The sequence below is a fragment of the Rhinoderma darwinii genome, chromosome 1 (assembly GCF_050947455.1).
Source record: "Rhinoderma darwinii isolate aRhiDar2 chromosome 1, aRhiDar2.hap1, whole genome shotgun sequence".
Taxonomy (NCBI): Eukaryota; Metazoa; Chordata; class Amphibia; order Anura; family Rhinodermatidae; genus Rhinoderma; species Rhinoderma darwinii.
The window spans coordinates 549,325,410-549,350,231 of NC_134687.1; the positions used below are offsets into that span (position 1 = coordinate 549,325,410).

Sequence of the window (24,822 nt, forward strand, 5' to 3'; positions counted from 1 at the left end):
CCATTAATGTAATGTCCTTTCTTTCTCCTTTCCTCTTTGGTTTTGTTTTGTGGTAGTCTGACCCTTGGTTATCATTACAGAGTTATGGAGGTGGGATGCGACCGCCACTGAACGCACTTGGTGGCCCGGGAATGCCTGGGATGAATATGTAAGTTAGATGTTAGAATAAATCATGAAATTCTAAACTGCACAAACATACTATTAATGTAGAGCATTGAACAGTTACGTGCGTTAGCGTACTGACGTGCTTTACCTCCAATGAGGGTGTCCTGAGGGTTTTAATAAATGAACAAATGCCGGATAATGTGCTTGATCATGTGCATTCAGCATTATATAACCAGATATTGTGGTTAAAGGCAGGATTTGAACCTACTTTTAAAGTACAATGGACTTATGACATGTCAATCTGATCTCAGAGAAAAGGAAATTTTTGAAGCAGCACTAGTCCCGAGTATGGTGCGGTGCACGCTGTCAAGCCAGGCAAAACCACTCCAGCACGATGTATATCCAAAGAAGTAGTAGGACAACAGCACACGTCTTCAAATCATCAAAGTGGTTTTATTGTCAAGACATCCACAAACGACAAGCAACGTTTCGACCCATAGTGAGTGAAGGGTCTTTGTCAAGCCTTGACAAAGACCCTTCACTCACTATGGGTCGAAACGTTGCTTGTCGTTTGTGGATGTCTTGACAATAAAACCACTTTGATGATTTGAAGACGTGTGCTGTTGTCCTACTACTTCTTTGGATGTCAATCTGATCTGTCATTAAAAGTTTGACCTGTAGGCATTCAGCAACTCGGAACCAGGATACACTTGTTCTCGAGATGGAGATTGTTGTTGGTTACCCACATTCTCAATCTCGCTGGAGTTTCCTATTTTGCAATTGAAAGATAGTTGGTCATAAATGGAACTTATGGAAACCTAGACGTTCTCTCAATAAATTCCCCCCCCCCCCCCCCCAGAACATATAGTATAAGCAGTAATGAATAGAGGCCAATTTCTAATCTTCTCTCTTGAAGTTCATGATTTTATTTTGTTATAAATGTAATAATTGAGGAGCAGAGCTGATCAAGTCATGCACGTGTCCATAGCCTCCCGAAGATGCAGTGCTGAAGTTTATGAAGTCACTTGTACACCTTCCAAAAATATGAGAGTAGATGAACCTACAGAATGGTTCTCATTTTTGTTCTGATGTATTTGGAGGATTGTTATGATGATGACTCTATTTACTGTTTAGGGGTCCCGGTGGTGGAAGACCATGGCCCAACCCTGGCAGTGCAAATTCAGTAAGTATATATATTTATTTGGTAATATTTCTATTGCCTTTATAAGGTCAAAAGTAAATAAAATTGCCTTTATTCCCTTTTTATATTTTTAGTTTATAGGTTTTAGAGAGAAGTTAGAGCTTCTTTTATAACTAAGTGTAATAATACTGAACAATGGAGCAAAAGAGGAGTCGATTAAGGAAGTCAATGATATCCCAGCTCTCTCGCCAATTCTGTAAACCAGGCTTAAAGAGGCTCTGTCACCAGATTTTGCAACCCCTATCTGCTATTGCAGCAGATAGGTGCTGCAATGTAGATTACAGTAACGTTTTTATTTTTAAAAAACGAGCATTTTTGGCCAAGTTATGACCATTTTTGTATTTATGCAAATGAGGCTTGCAAAAGTACAACTGGGCGTGTTGAAAAGTAAAAGTACAACTGGGCGTGTATTATGTGCGTACATCGGGGCGTGTTCACTACTTTTACTAGCTGGGCGTTCTGATGAGAAGTATCATCCACTTCTCTTCAGAACGCCCAGCTTCTGGCAGTGCAGACACAGCCGTGTTCTCCAGAGATCACGCTGTGACGTCACTCACAGGTCCTGCATCGTGTCAGACGAGCGAGGACACCGGCACCAGAGGCTTCAGTTGATTCTGCAGCAGCATCGGCGTTAGCAGGTAAGTCGATGTAGCTACTTACCTGCAAACGCTGATGCTGCTGCAGAATCAACTGTAGCCTCTGGTGCCGATGTGTCCTCGCTCGTCTGACACGATGCAGGACCTGGGGAAGTGACGTCACAGCGTGATCTCTCGAGAACACGGCTGTGTCTGCACTGCCAGAAGCTGGGCGTTCTGAAGAGAAGTGGATGATACTTCTCGTCAGAACGCCCAGCTAGTAAAAGTAGTAAAAACGCCCCGATGTACGCACATAATACACGCCCAGTTGTACTTTTACTTTTCAACACGCCCAGTTGTACTTTTGCAAGCCTCATTTGCATAAATACAAAAATGGTCATAACTTGGCCAAAAATGCTAGTTACTGTAATCTACATTGCAGCGCCTATCTCCTGCAATAGCAGATAGGGGTTGCAAAATCTGGTGACAGAGCCTTTTTAATAGATCTCATTAAAGCATTTTTAGAATTTGAGGATTTGTTACCAAGACAGACTTCTATGTTAGGTCATCTATTATATGCCCTTATAACTCCAACCTAGTGACTGCAATAGCTGCTACTGAACAGCTCCCAGTGGCATGGACCCTCAAGATCTAGTCCTATAGAAAAGGGATAATCTGCTTTACGTACAGTGTGCACTTTCTTTAGTCACACTTATTGGGATATCTAAGATCCTGTTTAGTAATATGGTGGCCACCATTTATTTATTTATTTATCAAAACTCCATATTTAGGTGATATCAGGACCCCTGGCAGTTGATGCTCTTTTGCCTGTCCAAATCATTTAGGTTCCTAAACTGCTCAACTTTGAAATTGCAACACCAAGAAGGGCAAGCCATAAGGTTATGCAAATCGATGAAGTATCAGGTGTCGCTAATATCTGCAAATGATCACATTTTTAAGCAGCTAGCTCCAATCTATGGCATGTGGAAGGGGCATATAAGCCAGATTAAAAGCAAAGTTGTTTTTTTAGCCACATGAAACCTCAAAAGTGGTGTGGGATGATTGTGTGATGCCTCCTGTTCATCTACGTTCAGTTATCGCCACTTATCGCAAACTGAGAGACAGAGAATCCTTGAACTGAGAGGCCTTGGTTTATCACTCCAGCAGATCGCTATGCGCTTAGGCAGAGACGTTCACACTGTTTAACATTGCATGTCCCGGAGTTTAAGAGAACAACAACGAACGGGAATGACCGCAAGAGGTGCGCGTAGGCAATTCTCTGCACGGACGGATCGTTTGATTTAAACGAATGGCGCGTAGTGATCCACTCTGTACTGCAAGTGAAATTAGACGTCACACCTCAAGTCAAGGGTGGCAACCAGTGTCGACACAATCCCTCAGAAGGGGTTTGCATGACATTGGGCTACGAGTCAGACGTGCAGCTACAGGTGTTCCATTGACCACACGCTACCGCTCTCAAAGACTATCATGGTGCACAGCAAGACGGCAATGGAGGCTGGAATGGAGGTCTATTCTCTTCAGCAATGAGTCCCACTTTTGTCTCGGACGCAACGATGGCTGGAGACTGGTCTGGAGACCACGTGTGTAACGCCATGAAGATGCCTTCACAAGGGAACATCACACCGGTCCTACTCCCGGGATTATGGTATGGGATTGCATAATGTACGGTAACCGGACCCGTCTAGTCTTCGTTTCAGGTACCCTAACAGGTCATTGTTACATTGATGTGGTCGTGGAAGCAGTGGTATGGCCATTTCTCCAAAAGCCGTTTTTCAACAGGACAACGCTAGGCTGCCTGCTGCTGTGAGCAGCCTCTGTGGCCTAAACGTGCTACCATGGCCTGCAGCGTCTCCGGACTTTTCTCCCATCTAGCACATCTGGGAAATCATTGGTCGGAAATTGCAAAGGGGGCTGCCAGCAGACAATCTTAATGATTTAAGTGTCCAAGTGCATTCAGCGTCGCATACCATTCCTCAGACAACCATTAATAATTTATATTTATAGCGTTGATAGCATGCCAAGGCGTGTAAGTGCGTGTATTTCTGCACGTGGCACTCATACTCGATACTATATAAATCAAGATGTTTGTAATGTTTTGTTTCCATTTCTTTGTCATTTGCATATCATTAACATGTCTATCGATCCTGTGATTTCCACATCTCCAAAACCTTTCCTTCATGCTGTTGCAATTTCAATATATATATATTTTCTTGGCACTGTGTATTTAACGCGTTAAAAATTGCGATAGATAGATAGATAGATAGCTAGATAGATATCGCGATCTTTAACTTGACATTTAACGCGTTAAATACACAGTGCCAAGAAACTTTACATTGACTTTTTAAATGGTTTTCAATGGCTTAAATGCTTTGTAAACTTTTGAAGGCCATTTTTTGTAATAAATCAATGTTTTATTACATTTAGAACAACTTTTGAATAGGTTTTTTTTATTTAAAAAATACCCAACTTTTTGAGATACAACTTCTATGTATCCTGTATACATAGAACCTGTGTCTTGCGGTCCAGCTATTATCATCACATAATAGCTGATTTTACGTGTCAGAGACACGCAATACCAGCATTCACCGAAGCCACCAGTCTCGCTGACCTGACAGATTCGGCTTTGATCACAAGATATATACAAGATACATAGAAGCTGCATCTCAAAAAGTAAAAACATTTTAAAATAAAAAACTATTCAAAAGTTGTTCAAAATTAAATAAAAATGGTCTTTAAAAGTGTACAAAGCCTTGAATTGATAAGTCCTCACACTGCAGCAAGTTTCCAGAGTCAGATAAGGATTGCTACATCGATACTTACCTGAGGTTCCACTTGTACGCAATTCTACATCTTAGTGTAAAGTTAGAAGCCGCTGCTCCGATGTGTGATGTGGCCACCTCGCTTTTATGTCCTATCTGCGTGGCACAGGCTGGATTATTGTAACTAAAGAGGACAATATTTCCTGTAAGGAAAGCAAACCATAGACGTTCTCTCTAAAGAATAAAAGAGTAACTTTGATTTTTATTTGCTTTTAGATACCATACTCTTCTGCGTCTCCCGGGAATTATGTAGTAAGTTCATCTGGTTTTGTTTGCTCATTGGAATTGATGTTACATTTTATTTAGTCAAAGAAATAGTTATCCAGATGTTAAGAAGAACCCTTGAGTATTGTCTGCGGAGTGAACATCTGAGCCGTGTTCCACTGTTTTGTCTGACGTTTAATGTGCATATGTTGATATTCATTTGAAGAACCGTTACCAATCTGCGCACAGATGCAGGGAGAGCCAGGCTTTCCTACATAATAACATCCACGTGACTGGTAAAAGGCACTTCACAATCATTTGTAACCATGAGGATTTCAGCATGCATTGATTACCTCTACCGTTTTCTGGAGAGGTATACATTAATGTGGTCCGTTTATGGAGAACCTATACAACTACTGGCGTAGAAACCATAGAAAGTGACCGTATACTTTCTGCTTGTATAATTTGAATATGGCTTTTTTTTTTTTGTAGCTTTTAACCACTTGCTTCATGTGCGATTTGTTGCTGTAAACTTTACGTAAACTTTTTTTACCCTCAAATGAGATGATAGAAAAGCTAAAAGGAAACTTCATTTCATTTATTCATTAGGGGATCTTTTAAGCTCCCTAAGGTCTCTTTCACACACACAATTCTTCCCATGCTTTAAACTGCATCAAGAAAACGCTTTCTAAAAACACTAGTTATTTAAAAGAGACAAATGCGTTTTTGGTTTTTTTAAGGCTTTTTAGCGGCGTATTACATTTAGTGTCATTTTGTACATGCTTTTTTTCTGGCGTTTTTGAAGTCCTATAGAGAAGCCTATGGAAAAAAACGCCACTACCCACAAAATTGCCTCAAAATCGCCAAGACACAGTTGTGTGTAGTGCATTTGATATTTGACTAAGGACTTGTAACATCTGGCCGCACTTAAAACTGCATGGAAAAACACCATTTAAAACGCCACAAAAATACAGCAAAATGCTTTGTGTGACTCCAGCCTAATAAGTAGTTTTTGTTTTTGGTTTTTTCCTGCCTTTCACTAAGCGGTTGTTCGAATATCTTTGGGCATCTTCTATTAGTGAACGGCCCAGCCCACTGGTGACACAACCAGGATCTTCACGTTCCTGTGGAGTTCCAAATATGCCTTGTACTATAGTAGTGTAGAGGTGGCGGCACGCTTAAATAAACGCAACAATGACTTTTGAAGTAGTATGGGGGCTTCAAGGGAATTATTATTTTATTTGTAAGACTTTGTATATAGTTCTGTGATGACTGTGGGTTGATGAACATCCGTTTAGTTCAGATATTGCAGTCTGCCTGAGGGGTGAGACAAAATTGCCATCTAATTTGTCAACTCATAGAGAATTTGCATATAGAGCCAAGCTTTGGCTTAAGAAACCAAATATGTGCTGTATCCGTTAACCAGGGTGTTACCACCTCCCATCTTCATCCAGCAAATACATGAAGTCCACTTTTCAAAAGTATAATAATTACTATGGAGGGGGGCAGGGGATAGTAATACCTGGCAATGATGCACTCCTCTCCATTCACAGCTATAGAACTTACAGATGTTGCATCTGTTAAGTATCTTCTGTCTTGTGGTGTAATACAGAACTTGCTGCATAGGCTTCTATAGATGTCGTTGTGTTAATGTGACACTATGCCATTTCATAATGCAACACTAACCTTTTGATGGCATAAATCATGCAGTTTCTACATCAATGGAAGGTAGCCAAAATTCACAAAACTAGTTCCATATTATCATCTGAAATAGGGCCTGTTCACATCTGCGCTGGAGACTCCGTTCGAAAATACCGGAAACAGCAGCGCAGCATGCTAGACTATTGTTTCCGGTAAAACCACGGACATCCTGATGGAAACACGGCGGAATCTATTAAAGTCAATGGGTTTCATTGGCCGCAGATTGCGTCCGTCATAAAAAGGAACAGACGCTTCCGGTATTTTCGTTGCTCTGATCCTCTGATCGAGCAGAACAACGGAAACACCGACGCAGATGTGAATAGGCCCTTATTTATGTACATCTATAAACCTTTACATCTCTAGTGGTTTATATTCCTCAAAAAGTAACAAAACTGCAGACTGTGCTCTGATTTTGCTTTGCTCTGTTGGGGTATTGTATGTATTAGTAGTATGAACAATTTCATACATTTGTCTCTGCAGGGTCCTCCTGGTGGTGGTGGACCTCCAGGCACGCCCATTATGCCCAGTCCAGCAGGTAAGTTTATACTCTACCATTGGTGCAGATACATTTATATTGAAATACATCTACACTCTCCAGTAAGTGTTGTATATATACTAATATACACTAATTTGGTGTCAGACTTGTTCTGAACTGCTGTGTATGAGACTGTGGGGGGGGGAATATATTAGGACCTGGTGTTTCAGGCGCCAGTATTATACTAATTTATGTAGGCAAAAAATTTGTGAAATTTATTAAGAGGTCCACACGTACTAAAAAATTTGGTACATCTTTGGCTATTCGTGTGACAGAAATGCAAATCTACGCCTTCTATGAGCATGTATAGATTTGCGCCATAACTTACGCCAGATGATTATTAACCCCTTCCCGACATTTGACGTATCCATAAGCCAAAGTCGGGTAGGTGAAGTATGGAGCTGGCTCACGGTGTGAACCCGCTCCATACGATGGGGGTGTCGGCTGGCTGTTACAGCCGACACTTCAGAGTAACGAGCGGCATCCCGCTCGTTTAAATCGTTAAATGCTGCGGTCAATAGCGACCGCAGCATTTAAATTGTTCGAAGGAGGGGGGCGCCCCCTTCTAACAGCTAATCGCGCCCCCCGCAACGCAATCACGGGGGGGGGGGAGCGATGGTTGCTATGGCTGCCTGGGGGCTTAATGAACGCCCCCAGGTCCGCCATCTTTGTATACCTATTAAGCCTTGCCTCCGGCAGGGCTTAATAGATGCCTGTCAGAATCACGATATACTGCAATACATTAGTATTGCAGTATATCGTGCAAGTGATCTAACGATCGCTGGTTGAAGTCCCCTGGTGGGACTAATAAAAACAGTAAACATGAGTTAAATAAAGTTTTTTATTTTTGTGTAAAAAAAAATTAGAAGTTCAAAAAACACCCTTTTTCCCATTTTCCCCCTAGAGCATAGTAAAAAAATATATATATATAATTGGTATCGCCTCATCCATAAAAGTCTGGACTATTACAATACATCATTATTTAACCCGCACGGTGAACGCCGTAAAAAAAATAAATAAATTGTAAACGCCAGAATCTCTATTTTTTGGTCACCTCATCTACCACAAAAAATGAAATGAAAAGTGAGCAAACCGTCGCATGTACACCAAAATGGTATTATTAAAAACTACAGCTTATCCCGCAGAAAATAAGCCCTCATATCACTTAATCAACGGAAAAATAAAAAGTTATGGCTCTCGGAATTTGACCACACAAAATACATTTTCTTTTTTACACTTAGGTTTTTACTTGTAAAAGTAGTAAAATATAGAAAAAACTATATATATTTGGTATCGCCGTAATCGGATTGACCAACAGAATAAAGTTAACATGTTGTTTTAATTGCACAGTGAATTCTGTAAAAACGGCGTGCAAAAAACCATGGAGGAATCGCTGTTTTTTTCATTTTCTACCCCACAAATATTTTTTTTTTCCCTAGTACATTATATGGCAAAATAAATGGTGCTACGAAGAACTACAACTCGTCCCACAAAAATCAAGCCCTCATAGTACTATATCGACGGAAAAATAAAGACGTTATGGCTTTTGGAAGGTGGGGAGCAAAAAATGAAAATCTGAAAAAGGGCTGCGGCGGGAAGGGGTTAAATCTGTCGTTCCAGCTGAGGCCACACCCCCTTTAGCTGAACCCCACCCACTTCCCTTGTCACTTTTGTAAAGTCACAAAAGAAGTAAAAAAGGCGCAAATTTTAGCGCAACTTTTTTTTATGCCAGAAAACTCGCATAAATCTTTTGATATATTCCCCCTAATGCCTTTTCTTTATACATTATTTGTTTTCTTCTATTTCAGATTCAACAAATTCTGGAGACAATATGTACACATTAATGAATGCAGTACCTCCTGGCGCCAACAGACCTAACGTGAGAGATGGGATGGGGTGCGGTAGCGTTAGGTTTTAATTGTATAGATAGGATTCTGGTAAAAGTCAGCCAATTTTCCTCCTGATTTTATATATTTATTTCATTTGATAAAATGTTCTGATATATAGTGGAGATAGATTATATCTATGAAGAGTAGCCCTGCTTTTCTCTTAACTTTTTTTTCTTTCCCCCTTTATACTAGTTTCCCATGGGGCCTGGATCGGATGGCCCAATGAGTGGTTTAGGTGGAATGGAGCCGCACCATATAAATGGCTCATTAGGTAAGCGCCTTATTCACCTTTTCTATGAATATATACAAACATTTGTAAAAAGAATGTAGATGCTTTGTCAACTATTGATAACACACAATTTAAACTTGACCCATTCTACTCCCATTTAAGTATCATCTTTATACAAAGAACTGCCATTAGTTTAGCATGGCTCCCAAGCGGTGTTCATGTGGCCTTAAAGTGAATTTGTCACCTAGATTTATTTTTCTACTGATACTAGAACATATTCTTATTTTTCTAATGCTTTGTAAATTTTCTGTACATGATTATGGGAGCAGCCATCTTGCCTGAGCAGGAGCCACGTGGCGCATAGGACACAATAGGCTGATCTATTGACGTCTATGGAGGAGTCTTTTAGGCATGCTATTGAGGGCTCAGTGGCCAGTGTAAAAACTGCAATATTTGAGTAGTTTAAATATAACCTGAAAATTTAGAAAAACTTCACAATTTATTTTTCTTTTTTAAATGTTAAACATTAAAGCTTGACTTAAAGGCTATGTAAACCTTTGAATGGCATAGATAGATAGATAGATAGATAGATAGATAGATAGATAGATAGATAGATAGATAGATAGATAGATAGATAGATAGATAGATAGATAGAGGTCAGTGATTGGTGCAACTTTATAAATAGTTTTTATTAAAAAATATTTTTACTTTTGGAGATAGCTGCTCTGTATTCTCTATACAGAGAAGCTTTCTCTTTCGCTAAATCCAGCTCCCGTCCGGTCCGCCGGGTTCAGTGTCAGCAGGTCCTGTGTGTGTCTGAAACACACACTATCTAAGTTATGAGCTTCGATGTGATAGATTACAGGTGGATCCTGCATGTCAGAGACACGCAGGACCTGCTGTCACTGAACCCGTCAGCTGTACCTCAAAAAGTAAAGAATTTTAAATAAAAACTGTTTATAAAATTGCACCTACCACTGACTTATTTAAAAAAAAATGCCATTCAAAGGTTAATATAGCCTTTAACCGCTTCCCGACCGCCCACAGTAAATTCACGTCGGCACTTGCTGGGCTCTGTGCAGCGCCAACGTGAATTCACCGTGGGTGTTAAAAGCGCGATCCGGGTGTAGGTGCTACTCGCGGTGAATTCACTTTGGCGCTGCACAGAGCCCAAGAAGCGCCGACGTGAATTTACCGTGGGTGTTAAAAGCGCGATCGGATGTCTCAGAGTAGCGCTGACACCTGTATCGTGCTGTTAACCCCTGCCTCTGGTCCCGGAGACATGATCGGGACCTGATTAGTTCAGGTCCCGATCATGTGATCGCAAGGAATGTTTGTTGCTATAACAAACTGGAAAGTTTGTTGCTACAAGAAACATTCCTGGGGACCGATTGCGGGTGCTGCCATCCGTGGTCACGGCAAAACCGGAGGCCATACAGCGGCCTCCGGGTCTGCCATGCACGAAAGCCTATGAGGACCAGCTAGAGGCTTCTCCTCATAGGCTTCTTGTCAGTGTGACTCTCAGGGTATGTGCACACGATAGCTGCCTTTTACGTCTGAAATTACAGACTGTTTTCAGGAGAAATGTGCTCCGTCGTTTCAGACGTAAATGCTCCTCCTCGCATTTTGCGAGGCGTCTTTGACGGCTGTAAATTTGAGCTGTTCTTCATTGAATTCAATGAAAAACGACTCAAATTACATTCAAAGAAGTGTCCTGCACTTCTTTGACGAGGCAGTCATTTTACGCGTCGTCGTTTGACAGCTGTCAAACGACGACGCGTAAATTACAGGTCGTCGGCACAATACGTCGGCAAACCCATTCAAATAAATGGGCAGATGTTTGCCAACGTATTGGAGCCGTATTTTCAGACTTAAAACGAGGTATAATACGCCTCGTTTACGTCTGAAAATAGGTCGTGTGAACCCAGCCTCAGCGTCACACTGACCGTTTATAATACATTACACTACCTAGGTAGCGTAATTAGCAGCTATCAGTGCTGCAGGTCTTCAAGTAAAACAAGTTAAAAAAAAAGGTAATAAAAATGTTTTCTAAAAGTGTAAAAAGAAGTTATAAGTTCCAAAACCAAAAAATGCTTTTTTTCCCTAGAAGTCTTTTTATTATAGGAAAAAAATGAAAACGTTAAAGTACACATATTTGGTATCACCGCGTTCGTAACGACCCAAACTCTAAAAATCTAATATTTTTCCCGCCCGGTGAACACCGCAAAAAAAATAAAAAACAATGCCAGAATCACTATTTCTTGGTCACCAACCATCCCAAAATATAGAAAAAAAAAAAATGATCAAAAAGTCACATGTACGCCAAAATAGTACCTATAAAAACTACAACCTGTTCCCAAAAAAAACAAGCCCTTACACAGCTTTTTTGACTGAAAAATTAAAAAGTTATGGCTTTCAGAATATGAATAATTTTATAGAAAAGTGATTTTATTGCGCAAACGCCACAAAACATAAAAGAAAACTATATACATTTGGTATCGCCGTAATCGTATCGACCAGCAGAATAAAGTAAAATGTCATTTATAGCCCAGGATGAACACTGTAAAAAAAAATTAAAAAAAAAGAGCAATAAACATTGTCAGAATTTGTCTTTTTGTCACCTTGCTTGCCAAAAAATAGAATAAAAAGTCGCATGTACCCCAAAATGGTACCACTGAAAACAACAGATTGTCCCGGAACAAATAAGCCCTCACACAGCTCCGGTGCGGAATAAAAAAATAAAAAAGTTCTGTTTCTCAGAATAGGGCGATGCAAAATGTGCAGAGTGTTCCAAAAGCGGATAAGATTGGGCACAATTTATCAGTGCGATACCGGTCACATATTTATGAATTATTATTTATTTACCCCATTATTATATCCTCTTATTATGCCCAGATTACATATGCCCCCACATTATAAACTGAAATACCAGCAAAACCCCAAACAGAACTATTACCAAGCAAAATCTGCGCTCCAAAAGCCAAATGGCGCTCCCTCCCTTCTGAATCCTACAGCATGCCCAAACACCAGCTTACGTCCACATATGACATTTTATACCCGGGAGAACCCGCTCTATGAGGTATTTGTCTTCAGTGGCACAAACTGGGCACAACATATTGTGCATTAAAATGGAAACTACTTAATAGCATGTTGTGCTGCGGGGGTTATGCTGATGCGCTGAGCCCGCTCCATATGCTGCAGGTGTCAGCTGTGTATTACAGCTGACACCCGGGACTAACGGACAGGAACAGCGATTTCGCTGTTACAGGAGCCTGTAAAAATGTCATTATACTTCAATACATATAAAATATATAATATATTTAAAGTAAAAAAAACCTTTCCCATTTTTCCACTAATGTAAAAAATAAACAAAATTGGAATTGCTGCATCCGTAAGAGTCTGAACTATTACAATATACCATTATCTAACTCGCACGGTGAATGCCGTAAAAAAAATAAAGAATTTAAAAAGGCCAAATCGCTGCTTTTTGGTCACATTAGCTTTTTAAGTTTTTTTTTTTTTTTTTATAAAAACTGATCAAAAGGTTGTATGTACCAAAAAATGTTACCAATAAAAACTACAGCTCGTCCCGCAAAAACTAAGCCCTCACACTTTTCAATCGACCAAAAACTAAAAAAAGTTATGGCTCTTGTGAAGTGGTAAAACAAAACTTTGTTGTTTTTTTAACAAATAGTTTTTACTTTGTAAAAGTAGTAAAATATAAAAAAAACAAAAATTTGGTATCACCGTAATCGTATTAAGTCTCAGAAAAAGTTGTCGTTTTTACCGCACGGTGAAAGCCGTAAAAACAATCGTAAAAATTAAAATGTTACATTTCCCCTAGAATTTGCTTTAATTCCTGTGAAACACCTAAATGGTTAAGAAACTTTCTGAATGCTGTTTTGAATGCTTTGAGGGGCCTAGTTTTTAAAATGGGGTGGTCTATGGGGACTTTCTAATATATAAGGCCCTCAAAGCCACTTCAGAAGTGAACTAGTCTCTGAAAAAATGGCCTTTTAACATTTTCTTGAAAATGTGAGAAATTGCTGCTAAAGTTCTAAGACTTGTAACGTCCTAGAAAAATAAAAGGACTTTTAAAAAATGATGCAAACATAAAGTAGACATGTGGAAAATGTTAACTAGTAACTATTTTGTGTGGTATTACTATCTGTCTTACAAGCAAATACATTTAAAATTAGAAAAATCATAATTTTTGCAAATTTTCTTTCCATTTTGGTGTTTTTCACAAATAAGCAATGAATTTATTGACAACATTTCTCCACTAACATAAAGTACAATATGTCACGAGAAAACAATCTCCGAATTGCTTGGATAGGCAAAAGCATTCCCAAGTTATTACCACATAAAATGACACATGTCAGATTTGAAAAAATGGGGCTGGTCCTGAACGCCAAAATTAGCTCGATCCTAAAAGGGTTAAACAATAGATCATTTTCTGACTATGCATTCCCTTTAAGAGAATGTTTGGTATAAATGGATTTTGGTGCAGTCACATCCTTCAGTACTAATGGCGCATCTAGCTGCACCTCCATGCTTACAATTGAGCCCTTCTTAAAACAGAATTCTGCTGCTGAACATCTTTTTCCAGTTTCATTCTGTGTGGTTTTCAGTATCTTTGACATTACTTTGCCATAGTTATCTTGTGCAGATGAGTTACACGTTTTTCTGACACAGAAAAGTTGTAAAATTCATTAAAAGTTAAAATTTGCAAAAAAAAAACAAAAAACAACATTGTGCGATTTACGCCGCTCACTACAGTTTTCCAAAAAGTGTGCGAGACTTAACAGATGAGGAGCAGGGCCATCTGCGGCACTTTTTCGACACTTTTGTGAATGTTTGAAAACAGTCTGGCCACGTTTATATACGTTGCACTAAAGCTCCCTAAATAGCTTTTTTATTATTTTGACGCTTTTCTGATGTAAACAAATAGGTACACGCCAGCAGAATTGTGATCAAGTCGTGACCGTTTTCTGTGATTAGAGACTACATCTCCCATACTGCATTGTGCTAACATCTCATTGGCAATACAGTGGCAAGGGGTTGGCAATGCTGTGGCAGCAATGAACTGAGCAGGCATGGATCAAACAGAGTGTGTTTAACCTGTGCATGCTCAGTCTATGTCTGAGCTAATCCACCCCCCCCCCCCCTTGTATGAACACAGCCTGAGGCCTGATTTACACGAGCGTGTGCGTTTTGCGCACGCAAAAAAACGCAGCGTTTTGCGTGCGCAAAAGGCACTTGACAGCTCCGTGTGTCATCAGTGCATGGTGCGCGGCTGCGTGATTTTCGCGCAGCCGCCATCATAGAGATGAGGCTAGTCGACGTCAGTCACTGTCCAGGGTACTGAAAGAGTTAACTGATCGGCAGTAACTCTTTCAGCACCCTCGACAGTGAATTCCGATCACCATATCGAGTAACCTGTTTAAAAAAAAAGAGGTTCGTACTTACCGAGAACTTCCCGGCCGTTGCCTTGGTGACGCGTCCTTGGTGACGCGCCTCTCTTGACATCTGGCCCCACCTCCCTGGATGACGCGGCAGTCCATGTGACCGCTGCAGCCTGTGCTTGGCTTGTGATTGGCTGCAGCTGTCACTTGGACTGAATTGTCATCCCGGGAGGTCAGACTGGAGGAAGAAGCCGGGAGTTATCGGTAAGTCAGAACTTTTTTTTTTTTTACACGTTCACGTATATTGGGATCGGAAGTCACTGTCCAGGTTGCTGAACCAGTTTAACTCTTTCAGCACCCTGGACAGTGACTGTCTCCTGCCGGGTTCGGTCAAAACGAGTTCGGCCGAACCCGGTGAAGTTCGGTTCGCTCATCTTTAAGACACTCCGTTCGGATGTTTGTAAACCGAAAAGCACGTGGTGCTTTTCTGTTTACATTCAGTTTGACAGCTCTTGCGCGAATCACGCAGTTCGCACGGAAGTGCTTCCGTGCGACCTTCGTGGTTCTCACGCACCCATTGACTTCAATGGGTGCGTGATGCGCGAAAAACGCGCGATTATAGAACATGTCGTGAGTTTTACGCAACGCACTCGCGCTGCGCAAAATTCACGCATTGTCTGCACTGCCCCATAGAGTAATATAGGTGCGTACGACACGCGTGAAAAGCACGCGCGTATATTACGCTCGTGTAAATGAGGCCTAAAAGCTATGTAAACCTTTTGAAAGCATTTTTATTTATTTTTTCATTAAAAGGTCAATCAGGTGGTTTTGGGCAACTTCATAATACTTTTTTATTAAAAATTATTTTTTACTTTAGATACTCTAGATACAGTTGCTTTGTATCCCGTATACAGAGCAGCTGTATCTTACGCTGAACCCTGTACCCGTAAGGAACAAGGGACTGACTGGTTCAGTGTCAGCGGGCAGCATCCACCTGTTATTCATCACATCTAAGTTCATAGACCCGCTGACACTGAACCCGTCAGTCCTGCGGACCTGACGGTTTCAGGTTTTAGCTTCCGATGCAACTGCTCTGTATACAGAATACAGAGCAGCTCTATCTCAAAAAGTAAAAGGAATTTTTAATAAAAACTAATTATAAAGTTGATCAAAACACTGATTGACCTTTTTTATTTAAAAAAAAATTGCTTTCCAAGATTTACATATCCTTTAAAGTCTATTACACCTTTGAAAATGACTGACGGGTTCAGCGACAGCGGGATTGATGGGTTCAGCGACAGCGGGTCCTGCGCGTCTCTGACACGCAGGATCGAGCTGTTTTCGATCACATCTAAGTTCATAACTTCGGGTGCGTTCACATATATCAGTTGCATTAGCATCAGTTATTTGTTTTTTAAAATGATTACAACTGATGCAAATACTAATGCAAAAATGTATCAGTTGCCATCAGGCTTTTTCACGATTTTTACTACAAAACCATCATTTGTCATCGGTTGTCATTAGTTGTCATCAGTTTTTACCATACATTTTTAATATGAGTTTTTACAACCGTAATAGTCTAGGGTCTGAAAATGTGCCAATTTTATCAGTGGTGCATAGTTTGTGGTAGATTGGATACATGATAGATTAGATACATGTTGTGTACATATCATTTCACATAACTTCTGACGTGATCCTGGCATGTCAGGGCTCTACTACTCTGCTCCTGCCTGTGTCATGTGTGTCATATTCAGTGCAGTGCCGAGGCCGGGGCCGAGAGGGAGAGCCCAGAAGGCAGCTGCTGTCCACTCACCTCACGTCAGATCTTCGAAGCAGCCTTGTGAACCTGCAAAGATTCAAAACACTAGCCCGAATTTCAGGGAGTAGCTAGTTTTTAGTGCCTTTACAGCTACCCAATTCCACCCCGCATCTCCACCCCACACCACGCTGGGATTGCTGTTGTTTATATTCACACGACAGGGTCTGGGTGTTCTGCATCTGTTTTGTATCTGTTCCTTGTCCGTGTTTCAGCTTTTAACAGCCGATTGTGACCCGTTTTGCATCCGTTTTTCACTGTTCGTTTTAAAAACGGATGCATTTCATGTGTAGATAATGCCACAGTGCCCTCTGCACATAGTGCCCTCTGTACATAGTGCCACACTGCTCTCTGTATATTGTGCCACCCCCTGTATATAATGCTGCAGTGCCCTCTGTATATAACGCTGCCCCCCCCCCCGTAGAAAGTGCCACCCACCAAAGCCTCTGACGTCAATGTCCACATATGGACAGTGACATCAGGGGTTACTTCTAGGAGCGGAATCACTGGCCAGAGCGTTGCTGACGCACTGGAAGGGGATTCCACTCCAGGAGTAGACTCTGATGTCACTGTCCATAGACAGAGGGAGCTACAGTAGCACTATCTAAAGGGGGAGGTAGCGCTATCTACAGGGGTGTGGTGCTATCTACAGGGGGGCATGGGGGACACTAAATTCTGCTCCTGATCCCCTGGTCAGAGCGTCGGCAATGCTCTGGCCGGGGATTTCTACGCTGGTCCTTCTGGAAGATGAATGCGGCAGCACTGGCGTTTAACTTGTAAACAATACATTAAATAGGATGCAGCGCCGGATCTCCCAGGGAGCCGGACAGAAAAACGCTGCAGGTAACATTTTTGGATCTGGCTCTTGCACAGGTCCAGTACCGTACAGCAGTACAACGTATGTACCATGTGCCATAACAGATCCCATAGAAAGCTATGGGATACGTTCTAGCATCAGTTTTCCTCTGGCTTTTCTGTAACACGCCGGAGGGAAACTGATAGGGGCAACGGACATATGTGAATGGCCCCTTAGATGTGATCAATAAGGGCCCTTTCACATCAGCGTTCTTTACCGCTGACTGGTTCCGTCTGAGGTTTCTGTCAGGTTAACCCCTCAACGGAAAGGCAAACTGAAAGCTTAGCTTCCGCTTCTCTCACCATTGTACTCAATGGTGATGGAGACTTCGCTAATGGTTTCCGTTTGTCACCGTTGTGACAGGGTTCCATCGTTTTTGACGGAACCAATAGAGCAGTCGACGGAAACCTCCACCGGAATCCCTCAGCGTAAAGGAACGCTGACGTGAACACAGCCTAACAGGTGGATTTTGCGTGTCAGACACACGCAGCAACCGCTGTCACTGAACCAGTCAGTCTGACCTGACGGATACAGGTTTCAGTACTAGATACAGCTGCTCTATACACAGGACATAAAGCAGCTGTATCTCAAAAAGGTAATCATTTTTAATAAAATGGAATTGCAAAGTTGCACTAATCACACTGATAGACATTTTTATTTAAAAAAACATAAAATAAATTGTTTTCAAAGGTGTATATAGCCTTTAATGAAATAAAACAGTTTGTTACTTGGGCAACTAAAACATCAGTGTTTATTATCATGTCTAGTGTCATTTATGGCCGCTATTATCTTGTACTGACACAAGGAAGAGCACACATGTACTAATACTTCCTAATCTTTGCCTTGTTTTGTAGGCTCAGGGGACATGGATAGTATTTCCAAGGTAAGCCCATGATCTGAATGGTATGGAATCATCTAGGATGAAACGTGTGTAAATATTGTATTGGGTTCTTAACACTAATTAAACATACATGAAATAAAAGCTCTAGGCCAATGTGACCTTATTATATATCTATTATATAACTTGGTTTTAGTACATGTGTAGTTTTAAATTTATAATTCAAAACTTAAAAATTAAAGAGCATTCTGGTTTTAGTAATCTGTTAATAGATATAAAACTTTTCATTGTACAAAGAATAAAAATTTTCTCTACGTTTTGTATCAATTTCTGACCGTTTTAAAGATTTCTGCTTACTGTCCTTCATTAGGAGCCTTCATTGTTTCTTTACAGGAGATAAAATTCTGTCCATTGTCATGTGATGGACACAGAGGTGCATGGCTTGTTACAGTTACACTATGTGTATTAGAGTTCTGTCTTATAACGTTTTGTGCGCCTGTGTGTCCTTCACAAGACCAGAGCAGAATTCTAGCCATTGGAAGTAAACCGACTGTTTCTGTTGAATAACTGCAAGCGGAGATCTTAAAAACCATAAGGAATTGATACTGAAAGTATATTGGAAAATGTATAACGTTTCTTTATAGTAAGATTAATATTAATTTGCTGAAACCTGACAACTCCTTGAATGTCTGCAGGTAACCCTGATATCTCGGTTACCTATGACAACTATAAGGTTCTAGGAGAAGATATAGAGAGATGTGTGGCTCTGCAATAGAAGTAGCCATATTGGATTATTTTTTTTGTTTTACTATTTTGTCATCCAGATAAACCACTTGCACTGCTATTTCCGTAACTTCCGTAGACTTCTAGAGAGCCGTGCACTAGGGATGCACGGTGCATCGAAATTTCGATGCTGTGCGGGGCCAATCGGTCCAATACAGTCGATTTTTGTATTTCGATACTAAGCTGTGTGGCCGCACAGTGACTACTGTACAGCGCCCACAATGTTCTCTTCCTTCAGTGACTGCCCCGCTCCTCCTTCCTTTCCCTGCTGCCATCAATGCTAATCTGAGAATGTGAGAAAGGCACAGGGAGGGGACTGTCGCTCGCGCTGCAGTGTACAGTGACAGACCAGCCCCAGGCAGGTTTTAGAGCAGAGCAAAAGCTTGAAATACATTTTTTGCAGCCAACATTGGGGTTAATGTGACCCACACTAACCCCAATGAAGTCACTTATCATTAATGTGAGGCACATGGTGTTATGAATTTAGTACCTCTATATGCCCCACATTGATAGTAATTAACCCCATCATGTACCTCACACATTAACCCAATGTTGCCCATTACAACTGTGAGCGAGGTACTTGATGGGATCACTTACTATAATGATTATAATGGGCACCATTGGGTTAATGTGAGAGGGAAATGATGGGGTTAACTCACATGGCTGTGTTTGGTCTGTGGGATATGGACCGTATGTCGCCCGCTTTTCCTGGATCCAACATAGTTCAGAAAGCCAGGCTCCTAACATCATAGTTATCCATGATGCTGTGAGTCACCGCCTCCCCGCGGGACTACTCTCCTATAATGTAATGTAATCATGTTTTCAGTACGGGACAGTAGTCCCGCGGGGAGGCTATGATGCTAGGAGCCTGGCTTTCTAAACTTAGTTGGGTCAAGGAAAAGCGGGCGACATATGGTCTGTATCTCACGCACTGAACACAGCCATGTGAATTAACCCCATCATTTCCCTCACACATTAACACAATGGTTCCAATTATAATCATTATAGTAAGTGATCCCATCAAGTAGCTCGCTCACAGTCATAATGGGGAACATTGGGTTAATGTGTGAGGTACATGATGGGGTTTATTACTATTAATGTGAGGCACATGGAGGTTAAAAATTGATCATACCATGTTCCTCACATCAGAAAATGGAAGGACTTTATATTTTTGAGGTTGTTTTTTTTTGTTGGAAATTATCGTTTTCGTATCGAGTATCTGAATACTACTCTAAGTATCGGTATCGAAATCCAAATTCTGGTATTGTGATAACAATACTGTGCACATCACATCACTGTGCGATAAATTCTGCATTCATTCTCCGTCTGGAAGTGGCAGCTGGTGGCCACCTCGACTGGTGGAACAAGGTTCACAGGTCCCCTGTTGCCTTGATAAATAGGGGTCAGAGAACCACCACCTATTAGACATTTATGGCATTTTTATTAAAAATTATTTTTACTTTTTGAGATACAGCTGCTTTGTCTCCTGTATACAGAGCAGATGTGTCATTAGTTATGACCTGAATTTGTCAGTTCTGCGGACCTGTCTCTGACACGCAGGATCCACCTGTGATCCATCACATCTAAGTTATGAACTTAAATGTGATGGATAATAGAGACACGCAGGACCTGCTGATACTGAACCCGTCAGGTCCGCAGAACTGACAAATTCAGGTCATAACGGATGACAAATCTGCTCTGTATAAAGGATACAAAGCAGCTGTATCTCAAAAAGTAAAAATAATTTTTATTAAAAACTATTTATGAAGTTGCACCAATCACACTGACTGACCTTTTTATTAAAAAAAACAAAACTTTTTTAAAAGATTACATAGCTATTAAGTCATTTACTAACTAATTAAAGGTGCAAATCTAAACCAAAACAGCCAAGTAAGTAGTTGTCTTTGGGGCTTACCTTGCACTAGGTAAATGAAGATGTACTTACCGTTCACTTGTTAATTTCCATGCAGATATTTAATGTATGTGGTTTAGTATTTTACCTGCTTTTCTCTATAAAAATAGGGGGGGGGTTGTCTTTTACACACGGCGGAGGCAGCAAGTGTGTGGTGGATAAATGTTTAGTACATTTCTGATACACCTGTACAATAAGAGACGACAACTGATTCCTAAATTACTACTTGAACATTTTACAGGATATTCACTTATGGACATGACCAATTCAAATACCCAGGACATGTTTATCTTATAAGAATATCCCCCACCCCTATAATATCTTCTATTAACTAAAATTACAACCAAATCCACTTCAGCTGTTGTAGTAATAGAGCTGAAAAGCTGCATTATGAAGCCTAAGAGTTGGCCAAAGATGCAGCGCTCTTTGTAGGGGCACTCAAAATAACTCGAGGTATTCAAAGAAGGCAACCCCATTTAATAGGATGCATTCTGTGGAAGTGACATATTAATTTTAACCTTTAATAAGCTGATAGATGATGCATTTGCATTTATAACCGACTCATAATGAATTGTACAATACTATAGAGATTGATAACTGCCTCACTTCCTGTAGCACACAGATGTCTATATCCGGATACACTGCCTTACATAACGCATTTATATTTCAATCCTACCCACAGAACTCTCCGAACAACATGAGCCTGAGTAACCAGCCAGGCACACCACGAGATGACGGAGAAATGGGTGGAAACTTCTTAAACCCCTTTCAGAGCGAGAGTGTAAGTGTCTTGTCTCTTATGTCCTGTTTATGGTAATGTACCATTTATAAGGCATTTGATGATAGAAATATTATTTCCAAATATTCTTAGACTTAGATCCTCTACTACTTTAACAATTACTGCAGATCATCTAGCAAAACCTATTTGAGGTATAGTGGAAATAATCAATATATTGCACACATGAAGTCAACATTTGTTAATGAATATATTTGTAAGGAAATGTCACCATCCTATAGAACCTGACCACTGCTTTTCCCTGTCCTGTATACAATTACAAAATAAGTTTTTTTTAAACCCACCGCTGAGCACACTTTAGATCGAAAATTCTAAAATATCTTCATAGCGGAGATCCATTTTTCTGATACAGAACTCCAAATCCACTGCATAGACAGAATTAAATGATAATAAAATTCTGCTTACCTGCCACCACCATACTATAACATTAAAACATTATGCAGTAAGCTCCCTCTAGTGGTGACTACAGGCAGACAGAATTTTATCATTTAAATTGTGGCTTAACTTATGAAGCATTCCTATGCAGGTGAGACTTTGATGCACGATGGTTAGATTAACAACTGGCCGGCCCGGTCTCTTCTGCATCATCTCCCGACGTTATTTTTTAGCATCAAGCGGGAGGACTAGTGTGCTTTATAAGTGGCGCTATGGAGCTTTGTATCATAAACTGAATGAATGGGTCAAAATGATGTATGTTTGTTGTTTTTTTAGATTTATTAATTGTAGGTTGATTTCAAACTTCATAGCCTTTGTTTGGAACAATACAGATAGTATGCAATTGTGTGATTTTAGTAAGGGTCTACATAATTTATTGTATATATGTAGAATTTACATTTTTATTTATTAGTTGTGGTCACATCGACTGACTTTTGAAAGCTGCCTAAGATCAAGTATAGCTGTAATAATAGTTCGGTTTCTGGTGCTGGGTCAAGCGCGTATTACAGTTACATCGGATCCCACACAGGAACTTCCTGCTCCTCTCTGCAGAGGAACCAGCTACCTCTCTAAGGCTTCGTTCACGTCTGCATCGGGACTTCGTTCATGGGTTCCGTCGTAGCTTTCCGTCAGGGGAACCCATGAATGGAATCCAAACTGAAACAAACGAAAACCATAGGTTTCCGTTTGCATCACCATTGAATGAATAGCGCAGTCAACTACGGTATTGATTCAGTCAAAATGACGGAACCCTTATACAACGGTGACAAACAGAAATAATTTGCAATGGATCCATCACCATTGAAATCAATGGTGATACAAACGGAGACCTATGGTTTCTGTTTGTTTCGGTTTGGATTCCATTCATGGCTTTCCCTGAATGAAAGCTCCGACGGAACCTGTGAAAGGAATCCCGACACAGATGTGAACGAAGCCTAAGCTGAGGAGAAATGGCTCCTCCAGGGAGAACAAGGCTCTGTAGGAAACGCCCCTGCTTAGTTTATATTATATAGGGCATAATGCAGCATATTGTATAGTCATTGTCCACTTTGCTAACTCCTGATTTGTTCTTTCTCTTGGCAGTATTCCCCTAGCATGACAATGAGTGTGTGATTCTTCATCATCATGTCTCGTCATGAAGACTGCAGTGAGTTAGCCCTCTTCACAGATCTGCCCTTGAGGAGTACCATTCATCACCATGCCATTTAACTTAAGGATTACTGGTCCCCGTCACATGAAACCTTTTTTTTTCTATATCTTGCCATTTACCCTGTTTGTGAAGAAGCGGGTCCAAGCGTAAACTCAAGCGACTGTAAAGAGTGGCATATGTAAAAAAAAGTTGCCCTAAACAGAACTGCAATTTATCATCTGTACATATATATAAATATATATAAATATATATATATTCCCACAGGACATTGTAAAAGGATATTATCACATGCCATCTTAAGTAGCGAGACATAGAGACTTCTGTTCCATCTTTTTTTTTTTTTTCACGTTTACATTTTTGAATTCTAAATTGTCGCATTTTCTCCCTGAACTACTTTGTGCTGTGTATATCACTGCTTAATAAGTTATTTTTTAAGGTAAACTCAAATGTTGTTCTGGTTTTTGTAAATGTCTGCAATCATGGATAGGAATAAAATGCTTACGAGTGCTTTTATTAAATTGCTTTTGATACAAGTTATCCTATGAATAACTGACTGATGGGTCTGGGAAATTCAATTATGTCATTTGAGAGACTTGTGTAAAGGTGCAATTTTGTATATAAAAATGAACTTCAAGAATGACACAAGGACTTGATTATTTTAGTGCTTTGATGACATCCTTTTTTTTTTGTTTTCTTCATTCTCTGAGTTGTTAATATTACAAAAATGATATGGAACACAAATAAAGCAACTTATTTTCTTATTACAGCGTAAAACCTATACTGGCCATGAGTGAAAGCTAAAAATATAATTTACATAAACTGGCAAATACTCACTCCCGGAAGGGCACCCTGCTCCATGGAACGAGTTCTCGGAAGATCCTGCAAAGGTCATGTGCCATCACTACTAAGGATGGCGATTGGCTGCAGCGGCACGTGACTGCTGCAGGAGCTTCCAGGACCTCCGCGCTGCAGCAGGGTCACATCCGGGGGGGGGGTGTATCTGCCAGTTTGTTATTTTACACCATCCCCTGCCCTGCTACTGATTTTAACAAGTCCCAGATAACCTCTTTAAGGAGCGACATTGTGCATACATTTAATTCCTTTAGAAGATACAAATCGATTACATCCTGTCCGATGCACATGGCGCTGAAGATCAGTGGAGGCTCAGGATATATTAACTGGTGGAAGGGGGAGATGACAGGAGAAACCAGTCTTTTGCAGTGATTGTTCTTTAGTATTTTATACTTAGTGATATGTAATGTAGAGATAGCTAAAGTAGGTATAGAGGAATGGCACTTGTATCCTCCATGTAGGGGTATGATTATTTCCTCAGAAAATGGAGCAGAGCCGACCTCTTGCAGAAGACCCTCTGACAACCTCTCAGAGCTTTCCCTTATCAAGAACTGCCTCGAGCCCAACTGCTGACGTTCCCTTCCTTCCAGAAGACGACATCATCGTTGAATTTTATTAGGAATATTGTTATCCGGTCCAGGATTATATAGGCATCTCTCAAAAGCAACCTTTATTGTACTGTACCTAGTCCTGTGGATTG

At 40.5% G+C, this 24,822-nt stretch overlaps 1 protein-coding gene across 5 annotated transcripts in view; it reads left to right on the forward strand.

Annotated features, from left to right (window-relative positions):
• Positions 1–23,915, forward strand: part of SSBP2 (single stranded DNA binding protein 2) — a 210,147-nt gene extending 186,232 nt beyond the window's left edge. For 2 of the 5 annotated variants that reach the window (XM_075837681.1, XM_075837700.1), the window contains 9 exons: positions 57–148; positions 1,240–1,288; positions 4,938–4,973; positions 7,107–7,161; positions 8,970–9,040; positions 9,243–9,321; positions 18,211–18,239; positions 21,572–21,670; positions 23,204–23,915. In XM_075837681.1, the coding sequence (XP_075693796.1) occupies positions 57–148; positions 1,240–1,288; positions 4,938–4,973; positions 7,107–7,161; positions 8,970–9,040; positions 9,243–9,321; positions 18,211–18,239; positions 21,572–21,670; positions 23,204–23,233 (540 nt within the window). In that variant the 3' untranslated portion in view covers positions 23,234–23,915. The remainder of the gene's footprint in view (positions 1–56; positions 149–1,239; positions 1,289–4,937; positions 4,974–7,106; positions 7,162–8,969; positions 9,041–9,242; positions 9,322–18,210; positions 18,240–21,571; positions 21,671–23,203) is intronic. The other 3 variants (XM_075837691.1, XM_075837719.1, XM_075837709.1) reach the window with 2 other exon arrangements.
• The last annotated feature ends 907 nt before the right edge of the window (positions 23,916–24,822 follow it).